General features: G+C 41.4%; 1 protein-coding gene across 1 annotated transcript in view; it reads left to right on the top strand.

The window, feature by feature from the left end:
- Positions 1 to 16,214, top strand: part of LRRC8C (leucine rich repeat containing 8 VRAC subunit C) — a 97,766-nt gene that overhangs the window by 58,679 nt on the left and 22,873 nt on the right. Inside the window, exon 2 of the mRNA XM_061411296.1 lies at positions 338 to 479. Coding sequence (XP_061267280.1) covers positions 342 to 479 — 138 coding nt within the window. The 5' untranslated portion in view covers positions 338 to 341. The remainder of the gene's footprint in view (positions 1 to 337; positions 480 to 16,214) is intronic.

The following is a 16,214-nucleotide window of genomic DNA, read 5'->3' as shown; positions in this document are numbered from 1 at the left end:
TCTGACATTAGGGGAAAGGGAGAGACCAGGAAATAACAGGCAGCTTTGGTCATGCTGTCTCTCTGGGCCTTTAGCTTTGGCCCATTGGAGCTAAAGGGCACCGCTGATTGGATAGGAGTTAGTAAAGGTGCTTGCTGTTTTCCATGTGGGGCTCCTTATTTCCTTAAGGGGTGGATCTCTCAATAACTTGTTAAAACCCTAAAGTACAGTGACAGCTCATGGACTAATTCAGACCACTGAATACGACAGGTTGGAGCAGAATTTTCAAATGCCGTGAACAGTGCAGTATGTTGTGTGTAAAGATAAGTGAATTCACCAGTCACCTCTCTTTTCTCAGAAACATGATTCCGGTGACAGAGTTCCGGCAGTTCTCTGAGCAGCAGCCTGCCTTCCGGGTGCTGAAGCCATGGTGGGATGTGTTTACCGATTACCTGTCCGTGGCCATGCTGATGATTGGTGTGTTCGGATGCACTTTGCAGGTAGGTCAAAAAAGAGGCAGAGCAAGACACTAAGCCATCGAAACCTCTTAAAAAAGTGTGTGATTTTTAACCATGTATACATTCGTTGCTCTTTCTCTGTTTGCGTGTGGTATTTATAATTATGGCAGGGAGCCTGAAGCCTAATTTCCTGAACTTTCCTAATAAGGTAAATAGGGTATTTGTAAGATTTAGCTGAGTTCAAATAGCAGTTGAGTATAGTCAAGTAATATTTGATGTCATGAATATCAAAGGGAGTCCTTTATCTTCCAAAGTTGGCTTTACGGTAAAATATAGCATAGATACCCACAGTGCCATTTACATTCTTAATATCAAGCTTTTTTCTTTATCTCTTATTTTTACTCCTAAGATTTTCTGAAAGATCTGACATTTTGATGAGATGTTTTCACACCCAGTGCTTTAGTTCTGAATTAAAATGTAACTGAATCATAATTTATTCTGTATAGATACTGTACATTCATATGTTGAATCTAGATTTTTTTTTTTTTTTTGCATATCTATGTGTCAGGCACTATCCTTTGTGGCCATAAGCAGTTCATTTCTAGGGGGAAACTAAACAAGCAGTCAGAACAGGCTGTGATAGAGGCTTCTGAAGAGCTCTGAGTGCAAAGGAGGGGAACCAGAAAAATGGTTGCAATATTAAAACTTGAGAACCAGTCAGGAAGAGGGAGCTGGCAATAAAGAAAGTGCTAGGAAGAGGAAAGAAAGCTCTTAGTCATGGATGTGAGAAAAGGACATGACTCCTCTGGGAGACAGTGTGTAGGACCAGCAGCCTTTGGGTGTCTTCAGCGTGAGGGTTGAAGCAGAGCCTGGGAATGGAGTCAGACCAGGAGGATGCGCTTGGTGAGGTAACGTCAGGAATGGCAGTAGAGAGTGAGTGATGGAAACCGAGGCGCCTCTGGAAAAGGCTGACGAGGGGCAGCCCTAAGGACAGGTGCAAACCAGGAGAGAGGAGAGGCTCAGGTGTGGTCAGTGAAGGCAGGTGGTTCAACTAACTCACAGGCTGAGGAGAGAAAAACGGCAACTAGGCCTTTAGAAACCTTAGTGCAAGTGGTTGGAAAACTGAATGGGAGTTAAAGGCTGTGGGGTAGATGCAACTGTCATGTATTGATAGATCTGAGAGGAAAAGTCAGGAAAGAGGGAAGTAGCTAGAAGTGGTGCAGAGTAGAAATAAAGACCTTTTTGTTGTTGCTTTTAATAATAGTTAACATCTAGTGCTTCCTAGGGCTTCCCAGGTAGATGCAGTGGTAAAGAATCCACCTGCAATGCAGGAGACTCAGGTTTAGTCCCTGGGCCAGGAAGATCCTGGAGAAGGCAATGGCAACCCACTGAAGTATTCTCATCTGGGAAATCCCATGGACAAAGGAGCCTGGTGGGCTACAGCCCATAGGGTCACAAAGAGTCAAACATGACTAAATGTCTAAGCACAGTGCTTCCTATGTGTCAGACACTCTTCTGAAGACTTTACATATGTTTTAAATCATTTCATCCTCATACCAGCCCTAGGATGTTCTATTATTATCCCCATTTATAGATGCAAAACTAAGGCACCAAGAGATTAGGAAAACTTCCAAGGTGACTGACGAAACCCTTGTTGAAATCCAAACAGTTTGGCCCCAAGTCCCTATCCTAATCCCTAACACCAGGCTGCATTTTATTTGCGGGCTGAAAATATTTCGCCCTCCTCCCCACACCAATAAAATGATGCCAGTGAAAAACTAGAGTTTGAAAGAAAGAGCATAAATTCATTCATAAATAAAACAGATAGTTGTTGAAGAACCTACTGTATGACAGGCACTGTTTTACAGGCCAGGCATTGTCAATGTAGGAGATAAAAATAAAAGACAAATTTCCTAGCCTTATAAAATTTAAGTTCTATGGGGAAAAAAATAAGCAAAATCAGTCAGTTATACGCTGATTCACTGGAAAAGACCCTGATGCTGGAAAAGATTGAGGGTGAGAGGAGAAAGGGGCGACATAGGATTAAGTGGTTGAATGGCATCACTGACTTAATGGACATGAGTTTGAGCAAACTCCAGGAGATGGTGAAGGACAGGGAAGCCTGGCGTGCTGCAGTTCATGGGGTTGCAAAGAGTCGGACACAACTGAGTGACTGAACAGCAGCATCAGCATACATGTTAGAAGGTAATAAGAACAATGGAAAAGAAAATAAAGCATACAAGAATGGTAGGAAATCCCAGCAGCTGAGATTAGCACTTGAGGTTCTCAAACAGGGTGCCCTCACCAGGGAGGTGACTTGTGAAGAAGGAATTGAAGTCAGTGCGAGAGCAGCCTATCCAGATATCCGGGGAGGAGCCATCCTATCAGAGGGAACAGATGGAGCAAAAGACACAGTGAACAAAGCAGTCACAGTACCCTTCCCCTTCTACAGAAGAAATTGACATTTGGCTTTCTCAGCTTTCTATCTCAGTTTCCCTGGTGCCTGATACAGTAGAATGTTAATTGTGTTACTAGGCAACATTGCTTATGGCATCAAGGGCTGCTGATTGGTCAACTACATCTGGGGTCAGGGAATGATAAAAATGCCTGGTAGGAAGACATAGATGGGATTTCTGTGATTCTGGTGACACCTGTAACTGAGCATGTCCCTTGACACATGAAATATCTATCTACTAAGTTATAAGAGTTGTTGGCTCCTTGGGAACATAAAGCATCAAAGTCAGAGTAAATGCAGAACCTGCATACTGTGGATCTCTCTTCCTTGCACCTGAGATGATTGGGGAGGAAAAGCCTGGGGAGAGACTAGCTCTTGGGCGGCAGGGTGGACCACCACACAGATAGTTGTGAAGATTCCCCCCAAAGGGAAACAGCCTGATGCTGCCTGGCTGGCAAGCTCTTACTCCAGTCCTGTTTCCAAGTGATTCTGGAACCAAGTGAGATCTGTTATAACACTAAGTTTGAATGTTGAGGTGATGTTACAAGCCTGAAGCAGGGGTGTTCCTCACACACTGAGGGAAAAGCCAGGAGGCCAGTGGGCTAGAGCAGAATGAGGAGTAGAGTAATAGAAGATTGAGGCCTGAGAGGCAACAGCTGCCAAATCTTGGAGGGCCTGGAGGCAACTGTAAAGATTCTGTCTTTGCTCTGAGTGAGATGCTCTGTGTTTGGAGGGTTGTCATTATCTGACTCAGGTTTTGACAAGACCACTCTAGGTGCTGAGAATACAGTGTAGGGGGCAAGGATGGAAATGGGAATGACTGAGAAGGCTAGTGCAATAATCCAGGCATGACACAGATCAGATGGCTTGGACTAGGAATGAAGCTGTGGTTCTGGATATATTTTGAATGGAAAAAAATGAGAGTTGCTAGAAGATTGGATTGAATGAGATGAATGAGAGAAAAAGAAATCAAGAATGACTATAAGGTTTTTAGGCCTGAGCCACTGGAAAAAGTTTGTTTTTGAGCATGTTAAGTTTGAAATATGTTAAATGTCCAAGTGGAGAAGTAAACAGTTAAATAGAAGACCCAGGAGTTGTTGGTAGGAGAAGAATGATCATCTTCAAGAGGAAGGAGGTGTTGGATCCAGGATCCAGGGGGCAGATTATCATTGATTTGGGTAGAGGGAGCACCTTCTACAAGAACAAGAGTGATGGCTACAGAGACATTTTTTGCAGGGAGAGGAAAGACACAGTAAGATGGGAGTGTATGCCCTAGAGCTTCCATGAAGTAGAAAGTGACCCGTCTGCTGAGAGAGTGTGGGGGAAGGGAGGCAGCAAGATGCAGCAACGAGGTGGGTATGGCTTGGGGTCCTCAAGGAGAAGGGCGGATTTTGGAATGGCAAGTTGGGGAAATAGCAGGAGGAGGGTAACATAGGTCTGCAGGAAGACTCTGCATCTGTCTTACTTTATCGCTATGCCAAGCATGACAGCAGAGCTGCTGCAGGGCCTTGCTTATTAACAAGCGCAGGTTTTTTCTTTTTTACTTATTCTGTCGTAGAAAAGGGAAACCACAGAGCATCTGTAAGAACTAGTAGCTAACTTGGAACAAAATAAATGAAAATGGGAGTGTGTATCTATGAAAATGCCATGATGAACATCATTTAGGGATATAGCTGCTGTGAGTTCAAGCACAACTTAAGCATCTCTTCCCGAGCCCTGGTCAGAACCATCTTCCTGGAGCATAGACCCCATCATGTCTCTCTGCTACACAGAAGCTTCCCACTTAGCACCCTGCCCAGCACATTGAGTACCCACTCCTCAGATGGGTGACCCAACATGGAGCCTTCACACACAGGCCTGTTTCATCCTTACTGCCTTTAAGAATATGGATGGCAGTTGACTGGATACCGGAAAGACAATATTAGATGTCAAGGTTCTAAAACATCTGAAATACCCCAAAGGAAGATTGTATCAGAATGTGAAGGCTGCAGAGCTCAGAATTCATATGGGGTAGACCATGGTTCAACAAACATCCCTGCTGCTGCTAAGTCGCTTCAGTTGTGTCCGACTCTGTGTGACCCCATAGACAGCAGCCCACCAGGCTCCCCCATCCCTGGGATTCTCCAGGCAAGAACACTGGAGTGGGTTGCCATTTCCTTGCATCAGAATGTGAAGGCTACAGAGCGCAGAATTCATATGGGGTAGACCATGGTTCAACAAACATCCCTAAGCACCCTCAGTATACCAGGTGTTGTGTGGTGTGCTAGAGACACTGAAAGAGAATACAGTACAGCCCCTGCCCTCAGATTGCTAACACTCTACAGACCATAGGAATACAGAAGCAATGCCATTCAATGTGTGAGCACCTTGATGGTGGTAGACTTCAAGAGCATTAAATATGATGTCATCTTAGCTACTGGAAGTTAGGGACTTGAGGAGGTAAATTTGAGCGAATTCTCAAAGAATAAGCATATAAAACCAAAATATACATTTTTTGAAAAGAGGAATTAAAGGAAAATATCAGTATAAGCAGTAGATTTAGTGTGATTATTTCAGGAAGCCCTCATTGGTGGGTCCTCATAGCCTTTTCAGGGGCATCCTGCTCTGGGTGGGGCATTCCCACAGAATCCAGGATGCTAATAGCACTCTACCTAGTGACACTGGTAAGGAGCCTGTGATAGAATGGGTATGCATTTTGTTTAGCTCCTATAAGGACCCTTGGGAGGTAGATCAGTCCCATTTTTCAGATGAGCATTCTCATCTGAAAGGTTAGGTGATGTCCCAAAGCCAAGAGAGATGCAGCCAGGGTTCAGATCTCAGGTCAGTTCTCCACCATGTAACTTTCACTCCTGTTTACCCTGCTATGGTGGGATATTATGAAATCATTACAGTTGCAAATTGTAATGGCCAAATTTTGGCTTGTAAAACAGAATTTTAAATATAAAAATAAGTGCAAGATGACTGAAAGAGAAAATAGAAAGTTATAATAAGATTGGTTTTTTCTGATTTACAGCTTAGGTTCTCTAAAAGATTATTCACTGTACACCTGCTATTAACAAATAATAACTTCTAACCTGTAGTGAACATTAAAGAGACAAGAATAAATTACTAAAGAAAGTAAAACCACCCAGTATTCGTATTGCAAATGAAAGTAATGTTCCCGAGGGGGAGAATTTAAGCTCTTTATTTTAGCTCTGCTGTGATAATCCTGTTTAATGACTGATAAATTCATAAACAAAAGGTTCTCTTTGAAGCTCAAAATCCTTTCCCATTTCTAAGGAGATCTTACAGTAATCACAATATGTTTTTATGCCTTGATTTTCCCTTTGTGCAGTAAAAGTGCAGTCATTCATTCTGATCATGTTTATAAAACAACATAACTCTTGGGATTTGAAAACACAGCAAAGCAAAATCTCAGTAGGGTTAGAAGAGTACTCATTGGTGGTAAAATAGGATACCAGCAGCTTTTTTACTGTTTTATAAATGGTCTCTTCCAATAGCGAACAATAGTTCATTATCTGTTTTTTTTTAATCATTATACAGTTACCCTTTTACTTTATTTTTAAAATTATTCTTTAAATTGGAGGATAATTGCTTTACAGTGTTATGTTGATGACTGCCATGCAAAAATGTGAATCAGTCATTATATATATATATATATATCTCCTCTCCCTTTTGAGCCTCCCTCCCACCCCACCCCCATCCCACCCTTCTAGGTCATCTCAGAGCACCAGGCTGGGCTCCCTGTGTTATATAGCAGCTTCCCACTAGCTAGCTATCTTACACATGGTAATATATATAATTATCTCTTTATTCCAAAAGAGATGGTATGCATATAGCTTTAACACTATGCAGCTTTGAAAATACTGGGGAAAGGAGGAAGATACTGTCTTGTCAATGGTCTGTCTTGTCAATGGTCTGTTGATTCTTGCCTTGAGATGTGAAGGGATCAAAATCAATATTTGTCTTACTCATCTGACAAATATTTATTCATTTCTGAGCAAGTGACATTTTCAAGGCTGCCATGGACTAAGAGCACGCATAAAGAGCATTCCTTAGATTGTATCAGTCCACATAACAAACAAATACAAACTCATTGTAAACCAGAAGAGTGTATGTATCCTATTTCTGTATAGTCACACACCCTCTAGGGCCAATAGCATAAACACCCAACCTTGTGCTATAAACAATACTATTCAAATAATTCAATAAAATAGACGAAATCCTGAAAGGTCAACACGCTGCTTCCTGGAAAAATAAGATTGCTTTAGATCTCTGCTCCGTGACTCCAGGTTATCTTATTATGACCAAATCCAAAACAGCCCATGGTCAAGCTGTTACCAAATATAGAGTTAACAGTTAGAAACCAGCAACAGGAACTGGAAGATAAGCCCCCTGGAAACCCTAGGGGACTGCTCTGTGACTGCTACACAGGAAAGACATTTCCTGCTTTCTGAATTAGAGGGGAAAAAGCCAAGAGAATGACTTAAATAACTTGAAATCACCTACAAAAAAATCCTTATAGACTAAGCCAATGGCCAGGAGCAAACTGTCCAGCAGAGTCACACTGAGAAGAGTTTGGGACATCGGAGCTTGCTGGTTGGAGTTGATCCTCACTTTTAGTTTTGCTTCATACTCAATTGCTTCTCTGGTTTAGAACCATCAGCATCAACTCCATGGCAAATGGCCTTCAACTGAAAATACTCATAGGCAGTTCACTGGAAAGCACAGGTGGTAAAAATTAGTGATTTCAGAGTAGTTCATTTTTTAAAAAATTTATTTGGCTTTGCTGGGGCTTAGTTGCAGTACGTAGGATCTTAGTTACTATGTGTGAGATCTTTTGTTGCAGCATGCACACTGGGATTGAATCCAGGCCCCCTGCATTGGGAGCTTGGAATCTTAACCACTGGACCACCAGGGAAGTCCCCAGAATAGTTCGATTACAGGCCCTGAATCCTTGCTTCTGCCTCTCTCCCCTAATCCTTTGTCCCATACTACCCAGGATCTCTAGTAGATTTCTCCTTTGCCAAATCTGAATTTACAGATGGAGACTCAGAAATTCTTACTTAGATTAGCCTATTGTTTACGGTGAAATTCAGAATCCTAATATAACAGCAGATAGTACCAGTGGGGAGGCTTAAAATGAAGACCTCATCTAAGATATGTTTTATAAAGCTTCTGTGTACAACATGTCACCATTCTACTTCACTCTTTGGGGAATATAAAGCAAAAATCATTTGATGGTGAAAATAATTTTAAAGATCAACCTTTCTCATCTCATCATGGTGGTGGATGCTGTGAGAGAAGCACTGTTTCAAAATCCCTGTTATATCTGGTAACAAAAATATGCCTTAGTTAGGATTTCCTTGGTATGATGGTTTATTCAAACTGATATTTTTTCTTTCCTAGAACTTTATTTCTTGTCATCTATCACCTTGACAACTTAATGTGCAGTGAATTCCTGACCACAAGAATAATATATGAGTGCCTTTCACTTCCTTCTCTTGGGTTTAACACAGGACATGAATCTAAATGCTTTTCTTAGACCATCTGATGCCGCCCAATGCCCCTCAGTGAATGGGGAGCGTTTCCTTTTATTTCACTATTATGGATTGTTGTGACTTTGTTGCCTATTGATCGTTTAATAATACATCTTTCCCTCAGCAAATCACTGACAAGAGAATTGAATTTTTTCATCTGTGAAGCAACTGAGATTTACTTATATTTAGTCTCTTGTTCGGAGAAGGCAATGGCAACCCACTCCAGTACTTTTGCCTGGAAAATCCCATGGACAGAGGAGCCTGGTGGGCTGCAGTCCATCAGGTCACCAAGAGTCAGATACGACTGAGCGACTTCACTCTCACGCATTGGAGAAGGAAATGGCAACCCACTCCAGTGTTCTTGCCTGGAGAATCCCAGGGACGGGGAGCCTGGTGGGCTGCCGTCTACGGGGTCACGCAGAGTCGGACACGACTGAAGAGACTTAGCAGTAGCAGCAGCAGTCTCTTGTTAGGACTTCCCTAGTGGCTCGGTTCTGAGAAGGCAATGGCACCCCACTCCAATACTCTTGCCTGGAAAGTCCCATGGATGGAGAAGCCTGGTGGGCTGCAGTCCATGGGGTCGCAAAGAGTCAAACAGGACTCAGCGACTTCCCTTTCACTTTTCACTTTCATGCATTGGAGAAGGAAATGGCAACCCACTCCAGTGTTCTTGCCTGGAGAATCCCAAAGACTGTGGAGCCTGGTGGGCTGCTGTCATTGGGGTCACACAGAGTCGGACGAGACTGAAGGGACTTAGCAGCAGCAGCAGCAGTGGCTCGGTTGGTAAAGAATCTGCCTGCAATGCAGGAGACCCAGGTTCGATCCTAATCTCTTGTGGATCCTATGTTGTAAATCACCAAAATCTGTGTTTAAAAATCTCTGTTAAGCAGGTTTATCATGAGATGGGGGCAGATAACCTTGTATTTCTAATCGGGACCTTTGATTTGGAGACCCTCCTCCATCCTCTCATATGTCAGGCAAGCAGATTCACTCTTCCTCCTCTTCCCTCACTGGGTTCCTCCCCAAGATCCCTCTTTCCCATTTCCCTGAGAACACTGAGCGAGTCTAGATCTTCTCGGCCTACGCAGGGTCTCTGTGCTAAGGATTAGGCTAACACTTGGCACTACATTTTAGTTGCAAGGCGTGTAAGTTCCTACATTATATCTGGAATCTTATATTTAACATACATAACGTGTGCTGTTCTTTTGTCCCCATGCTACTGTTTTTCTTTGTAAAATCCTGCATTTTTGTTATTTTTATTTTACAGTTCCTATTGTTTTGGAACATCTGGCCTTCCTATAGTTTTTTTTAAATCTAGTATTATTGTTTTGTATTTACTTTATTATAAACTATGAAATAAAACACTCCCAACTAGAAAGATACATATCAACTGAAAGATTTAACAAAATATAAGATCCCACTCACAGTGGCAATGAAAGCTATTAAGTATCTGGAAATTAAGCTAATCAAGAATACACAAGAACTTCACTTCAGTTCAGTTCAGTCGCTCAGTCGTGTCTGACTCTTTGCGACCCCATGAACCGCAGCACGCCAGGCCTCCCTGTCCATCACCAACTCCCGGAGTTCACCCAGACTCACGTCCATCGAGTCGGTGATGCCATCCAGCCATCTCATCCTCTGTCGTCCCCTTCTCCTCCTGCCCCCAATCCTTCCCAGCATCAGAGTCTTTTCCAATGAGTCAACTCTTCGCATGAGGTGGCCAAAGTACTGGAGTTTCAGCTTTAGCGTCATTCCTTCCAAAGAAATCCCAGGGCTGATCTCCTTCAGAATGGACTGGGTGGATCTCCTTGCAGTCTTCACTAATAGCTTTTAAATGCCTCATAAATGACTTATAAGACAATTTGAATAAATGGAAAGACATTGTGCCTTTGGATGGCACAAACTTGACATTAAAAAGATGTTCAGTCCTCAAAAATTAGTTTGTAAATTCAAAGCAATATTAAGAATATTCTAGTTAGTTTATTTTTGAGAAACTTGGTGAACATATATCAAATTTATATGAAGAGTGCTCACTTGTGGTGGTGAAGGGGAATAGAATGATATAAGCTGATAGAAGGAAAGAAAAGAGAGAAGGAAGAGGAGGTGGGGAGGGAGGGACTTTGCAGGAACTGATAAAATACAGTGCTTGGAGGAATATGGAAAATTCAGCCCTCTGCCCCTGAGGGTTCCCTTGCCCACCACACACGCGACAAAACACCTTGACTATATAAACTAATTTCTTCAGATTTCCTTTATAGAATATGGGTCAGAATCTCCATCTAATTCTCATTCCTTTCCCAATTGTAAATTTCTAAATCTCTGTGCAAATATTCTATTTACAAGCAGGAAATTTCCTAACTGTGAATTTCACAAGTGGGTACGTCATTAACTCTTAAGATGTAGCATCCCCGTTTTTCAAGAGCAAAGCTCTAGCTGAAAGAATGACCTCTAATTGTTGGGAATAGAAACCTTGTAAGACCAGGCCTCATCTGTAAGGTTCATTCATGTGTCCCCAGAAGGAAAGACAGTAGCAGTCCTGGATAAGCAAGTACTCACCAGAGTTCATTCTGTGGAATGACAGGATGAGTGAGGAAGAATTCACGAGACATTTTTGCCATGTGCTAACGTACAGTGAGCATTTGTGTGCCAAGTCGCTTCAGTCTGTCCGACTCTTTGTGACCCCATAGACCATAGCCTGCCAGACTGCTCTGCCCATGGGATTCTCTAGGCAAGAATACTGGAGTGGATTGCCATTTCATTCTCCAGGGGATCTTCCTAATGCAGCAATCGAACCCGTGTCTGTTATGTCTCCTGCATTGGCAGGCAGGTTCTTTACCCATGGTGCCACCTTAACAGCCTTGAAAAGGGACTGAGACCTTTGAATTACTGAGATACTGTGCTTATTTCCGGGTATTTTACATCATAACTTAAGAGACTGTGACCAGTACAAAAAAGAGACCAAAAACTTGTACGAGACCTAGTTGAAGGTACACATAGCCTAAAGCTGAGAAAATTGATGAGATCATGAGAAAAGATAGCAGGTACTCAAAGGGCTGCCATGTGGAAAGTGTAAATGGTCTAAACTGATTTCATGTGTCCTAGGACACCAAACAGAACCAACAACAGAAGTTTTAGAAGGAAGATTTTGGCTCAGTACAAACCCAACTTTCAAAAAGTTAAGCTCTTTCTGAAAATACCATGTTCAGTTGTGAGTTTCCCGTTACTGGGAAACTCACAGAGGGTGAATGGCCTGGTGGAAGGGAGCCTACAAGGACAATCCACGTGTTGAGAACTGTGGGCATTTGTCTGCTACATACGATTAAGTTCTAGGCAGTTCAGGCAGTGATAAAAATGACAAGGCCCTACCAAAAAAACATCAACTGATAACATTTAAAATACAATGTCAGGTGTATTTTAAGTGCTTTGTGAAAAAGCAGTGTAAGGAGAGAGAGAGAGGGGCCCTACTTTAAGTAAGGTGGTCAAGGAAGTCCTCTCTGAAAAATAGACATTGGAGCAATACCAAAGGAGCTGCGATGGGGAGGCATGGGGGTATCCAGAAGAAGAACATTCCAGGCAAAGGAAACACAAGAGGCCAGTGTGCCAGGTACAGAGACGGGACAGGCAAGTGTGGTGCTTCCACTGTTTTCTTGCTAGGATCCACTGTGTGAGGCTTGACATCAGTCTTAACCTAAGTGGAGTATTACCACAAATGTCAGGCACCTGAGATTTAAGCTTCAGAGTTGTCAGAGTTAACACAAAGGATTTAATCCTGTAGTATGTAAAATCTGGGACCTTATAATCTACCAAAGCAATTAGTATTACCTCTTTGTTGACAACTAATCACAGTGTGTAGAAGAAAATACTACCATATCGCATTGTCCATTCAAGACTTCAAGTTGCTCAAAGGCAGGATCTGTGTCTGGTACATCTTTGTACCACTTTTATTCTTAGACCTAACACACAAGAAATGTGTGTTGAGTGAATGCATCAATTTGCTTCAGCAGCTCTAAGAATTTATTAACTGTCTTAGTAAAAACAATTGTACAAACTCTTAATTTAAAACTGGATCATAAACTGATGGAGGAAAGCTTTGTGTGGTATAATTAATGAGAGGTGATAAAAATCAGATCTCCCCTGAAAAAAAGTAGAAAAAGCAGCCAGTAGCAAGTGATCTTTCTTTAGGAGTATCAGACATTAAGCACAGCTCTCTGCAGAACTGGATAGGAATTCGAGGAGCATCCTCTCTAGAACAATTATCATAAACCCAGTGCTGGAGAAAGGAGACAGGCCCTTAAGCTTGAGCAATAAACTTGAAAGAAAAAATCCTTTGAGGATGTACTGCAAAAATGTGCTAAAAATAGATCAACAACTCCTGAGTTGTATGTTATGTGCCCTCACGTGCTAGAAAACTACAATCAAAATTGTGTAAAAAAAAAAATCATGCTTTTATGGCAAAGAGGCTTAAGAAACTGTAGACATTGAGGCACCTTGGAAGAGCAAGTTACAGAATCACTGCAGTGAAACTAATGAAGTATATTTTTACAGAACCAAGAATTTGTTATGTTTTGGCCATTTGTGGTTGTTTTATAATAAAGTTGAATGCCATGGTGAAAATCAGGTTTTTCTTCCGTATGAACTGTCCATTCATACGGATGTTGGGTGGAGAAATATTTTTTGGGCATCCCAAACTAAACCTCATTGTGAGTGTTGACTGAGTTCTGTAATGGTATTAGTACTTGACCATGTACCCATGAAATAGATGTTACAAGCTGCCTTGAGAGTCTAAAAACCTCCGTGTTGTGTTGTGGGAAAATGGTTTCTTCTTTCTAAACAACCAGATTTCCAACAAACTTTTGAAGGCTTGCTTATGGTCATTAACTATTTAGTATACTTTAGTCTTTCAGACACTAAAAAAAGATTATTTAAAATTTAGTGGTTTCTGAGTAATGATGATATTTTCATGATATTGGTTTATTCTAATCTAAAAAGGTCATTCTAACCTAAGAAGATCCTGCACTAGTTAAAATTCTTTTAAAGAAATAAAAGTAATAGAATTTCAGAATTGGAAAAGAATTTAGAGGTGATTTAGTACAAGTTCTCATCCAATATAGAAATCTCTTTTACAGCATCCTTGACAAATTAATATCTGGTTTCTATTTGAGCAAATTTGGTAATAGGGAGAAATGTGCTGTTTAATCACATTTTTGCTATGAAACTGCAAGTAAATCAGTACATATTTACTGAATGTTGACTAGGTTCCCAGCGCTGTTAGATATTATTGGGAGTAAAAATAATTTAAGGCCCCATCTCTTAAGAAGCTTAAGGAATAGTTGGAAAGCAAAGTAACACATTCATTTATTGTACCAGTTTATTCAGTATATGGTGTTATAGGCACTGTGCTAAGTTCTGATAACACAAAACTTGCTCTTGGCCCTGAAGATGTTTAAACTGTTGCAAAGATAGACGCTCAAATACATCCTTCTAACACACAATATAGTTGATGGGGTGTGTGTGTGTGTGTGTGTGTGGGCGCGTGCACGCGTGCATGTTCATATTGTAATGACCATAGATTGCAATAGCTGCCAAAGAGGAAGAATAGTTAAGTCTACCTGGGGAAACCCAGTTTCTTGATATTCTGTGTAGGATGGTTTAAATTATATTCCTGAAAAAAAAAAAAAAGTGTTGTGGTGTGTTATAAAGAATAAGACCTGTAAGGCAAAATAAAATTTAATGAATGTCATGTGGAAGTGTCTAGCAAGTAAAGACTTTCAACTTTTTAGATGTTAACAGTATTTTATTTCTAAGAATAAAGAAATAGAGGCTTTGAAATGTGTACATCACTGTTCATTGTGTAATAGCAAGTTAAAATCTTTAGGCTCCCTAAGAAATAAACTATTCTAACTGGCAGTATTAGAATTAGCTCCTTTAGATTTGAGTTGGTATCTCCCTATTGGGTACATTAGTCTTAAGAGCTGACGAGATTCTTTGGACCAATACCTAAAACTAAGGCTGTGTAATCTTAAATTCAAATATGTTAGCTTATGTTTTGGGATGTTAATGTAAGCTTTTAAAATGTTGGAGCTGGACTCACGAAATGCCTAATGCATGAGGAGACAATGTTGTAGAGATCCTCTTCTGAATCACTCTTGTGCATCATTTGTATTCGTCAGCTGCTTAATTTTAAACTTTTAGAAATTCTGTAGTATCAGCCACAAATCTTTTGTCTAATAAACAGACCATCAACTGCGTCATCAGTTTGCCTTGTAAGAAACCTCATATGCTCCCTGGAAATCTTAAATCTGGGTTAATTTTTATAATTTCAGCTAGGTCAAGTAAAATTAAAGAGAAAAGTTGAATCTTTCCCCAGAGCTTCAAGCAAAAAAAAAATGGGGACTCTGCCATATGATGTTGGGTAAAACACATGTCCTTTCTGAGCCAATTTTATTAAATGAGCAGCATTGGCATCATTTTCATTTCACAGATGATGGGAGAAACCTAATGGTAAAATAGAAATGTGTTATGTTTAGTCTCTAACTCCAGACTTCAAAAGCCTTCTCTTCATCTGACATTTCTAGATGTCTTAGGTGTGATTAGTTGAGTCTCTAGCAAAGAGATTGAAAGATGTCTAAGATCAAGGTCCAAATGCCCAGATCTTCCCTCTCACAGCTGTCTGCTTCCCTTTTCCAAAGGATCTGCAGGAGCTATATAGGCAAAGGACAGACAGACAAAAGAACATTTGATGAAAACTAAGTTGTGGCCCCAGACCTCACTGTCACTCTCCCAGTGAGCTGGGCCAGAACTCAGATAAGTCACAAGGACTTCCTTTGGCTGAACACTGAAGGCTGAACCGGAAGCAGGTGGGAGAGCACAGGAAGCCTCCTTTATCCTCTTTCCCTGTACTTTAATCTCTGTCTCCCTGGAGCAAGAAAAGGGGAAGCTGGGCAAAGAAGAGACTGGGTGAGGAGGAGCTCTTCTGAGCAATCCTCCCCAGGCCCTCCCAGGGTATAATCCACTTCTAAGAGGGGGGCAGCTCCAGACCCACCTATCACATCAACTTCACAGAATAAGAGAGACTTCAGAGTGATGACTCCTATGAGAAGCTCTAAAGAGAGACTCCAAACAAACTAATTCCAAGAGAGCCCCTGCTCAGACTCAGAGCCTTAACCCCCTAACCCCTTAAGCACCAAGGTTCAATGCCTTTTCCTTTAATGTTACCATCTCTACCAGCCCTCTTTCTCCTGGAAAGAAAAAAAGGAGGAATAAAGTAGAGTCTTGAGTTCTGCCCAAAGATCAACCATCAGATGAGTTAGGAAAAAAGAAAAAAAAAAATCCACAGCTGAAATTCACCTTATATGGTAAAAGATCTATTCGCCTGGAATGTGTGGAACCAAATTAATGGTATTTCTGGAGTCCAGATAGCTTAACTTCCAAAAAAACATAAAATGATTGGGAAAAAAAAAATTCTCCAACCATCATCACACCTAAATGACTAAGGATTGGCATGACTCTTGCCTTACCTGCAAGCCTTCTGTAATATCATGTAATTTAAAGTGTTTGTTGCTCAAGCATGTCCAGCTCTTTGAGACCCCATGAACTGTAGTCTCCCAGCTCCTCTGTCCGTGAAATTCTCCAGGCAAAAATACTGGAGTGGGTTGCCATTCCCTTCTCCAGGGGATCTTCCCTACCCAGGGATTGAACCTGGGTCTCCCGCATTGCAAGCAGAATCTTTGCCATCTGAGCCACCAGGGAAGACCCTAGTGATGTCACAGCAAGATAACAGCT

This window comes from Bos javanicus, chromosome 3 (assembly GCF_032452875.1).
Source record: "Bos javanicus breed banteng chromosome 3, ARS-OSU_banteng_1.0, whole genome shotgun sequence".
Classification (NCBI taxonomy): domain Eukaryota; kingdom Metazoa; phylum Chordata; class Mammalia; order Artiodactyla; family Bovidae; genus Bos; species Bos javanicus.
Note: the sequence above shows the minus strand (reverse complement) of the source record. Positions and strands in the feature narration are given on the sequence as shown.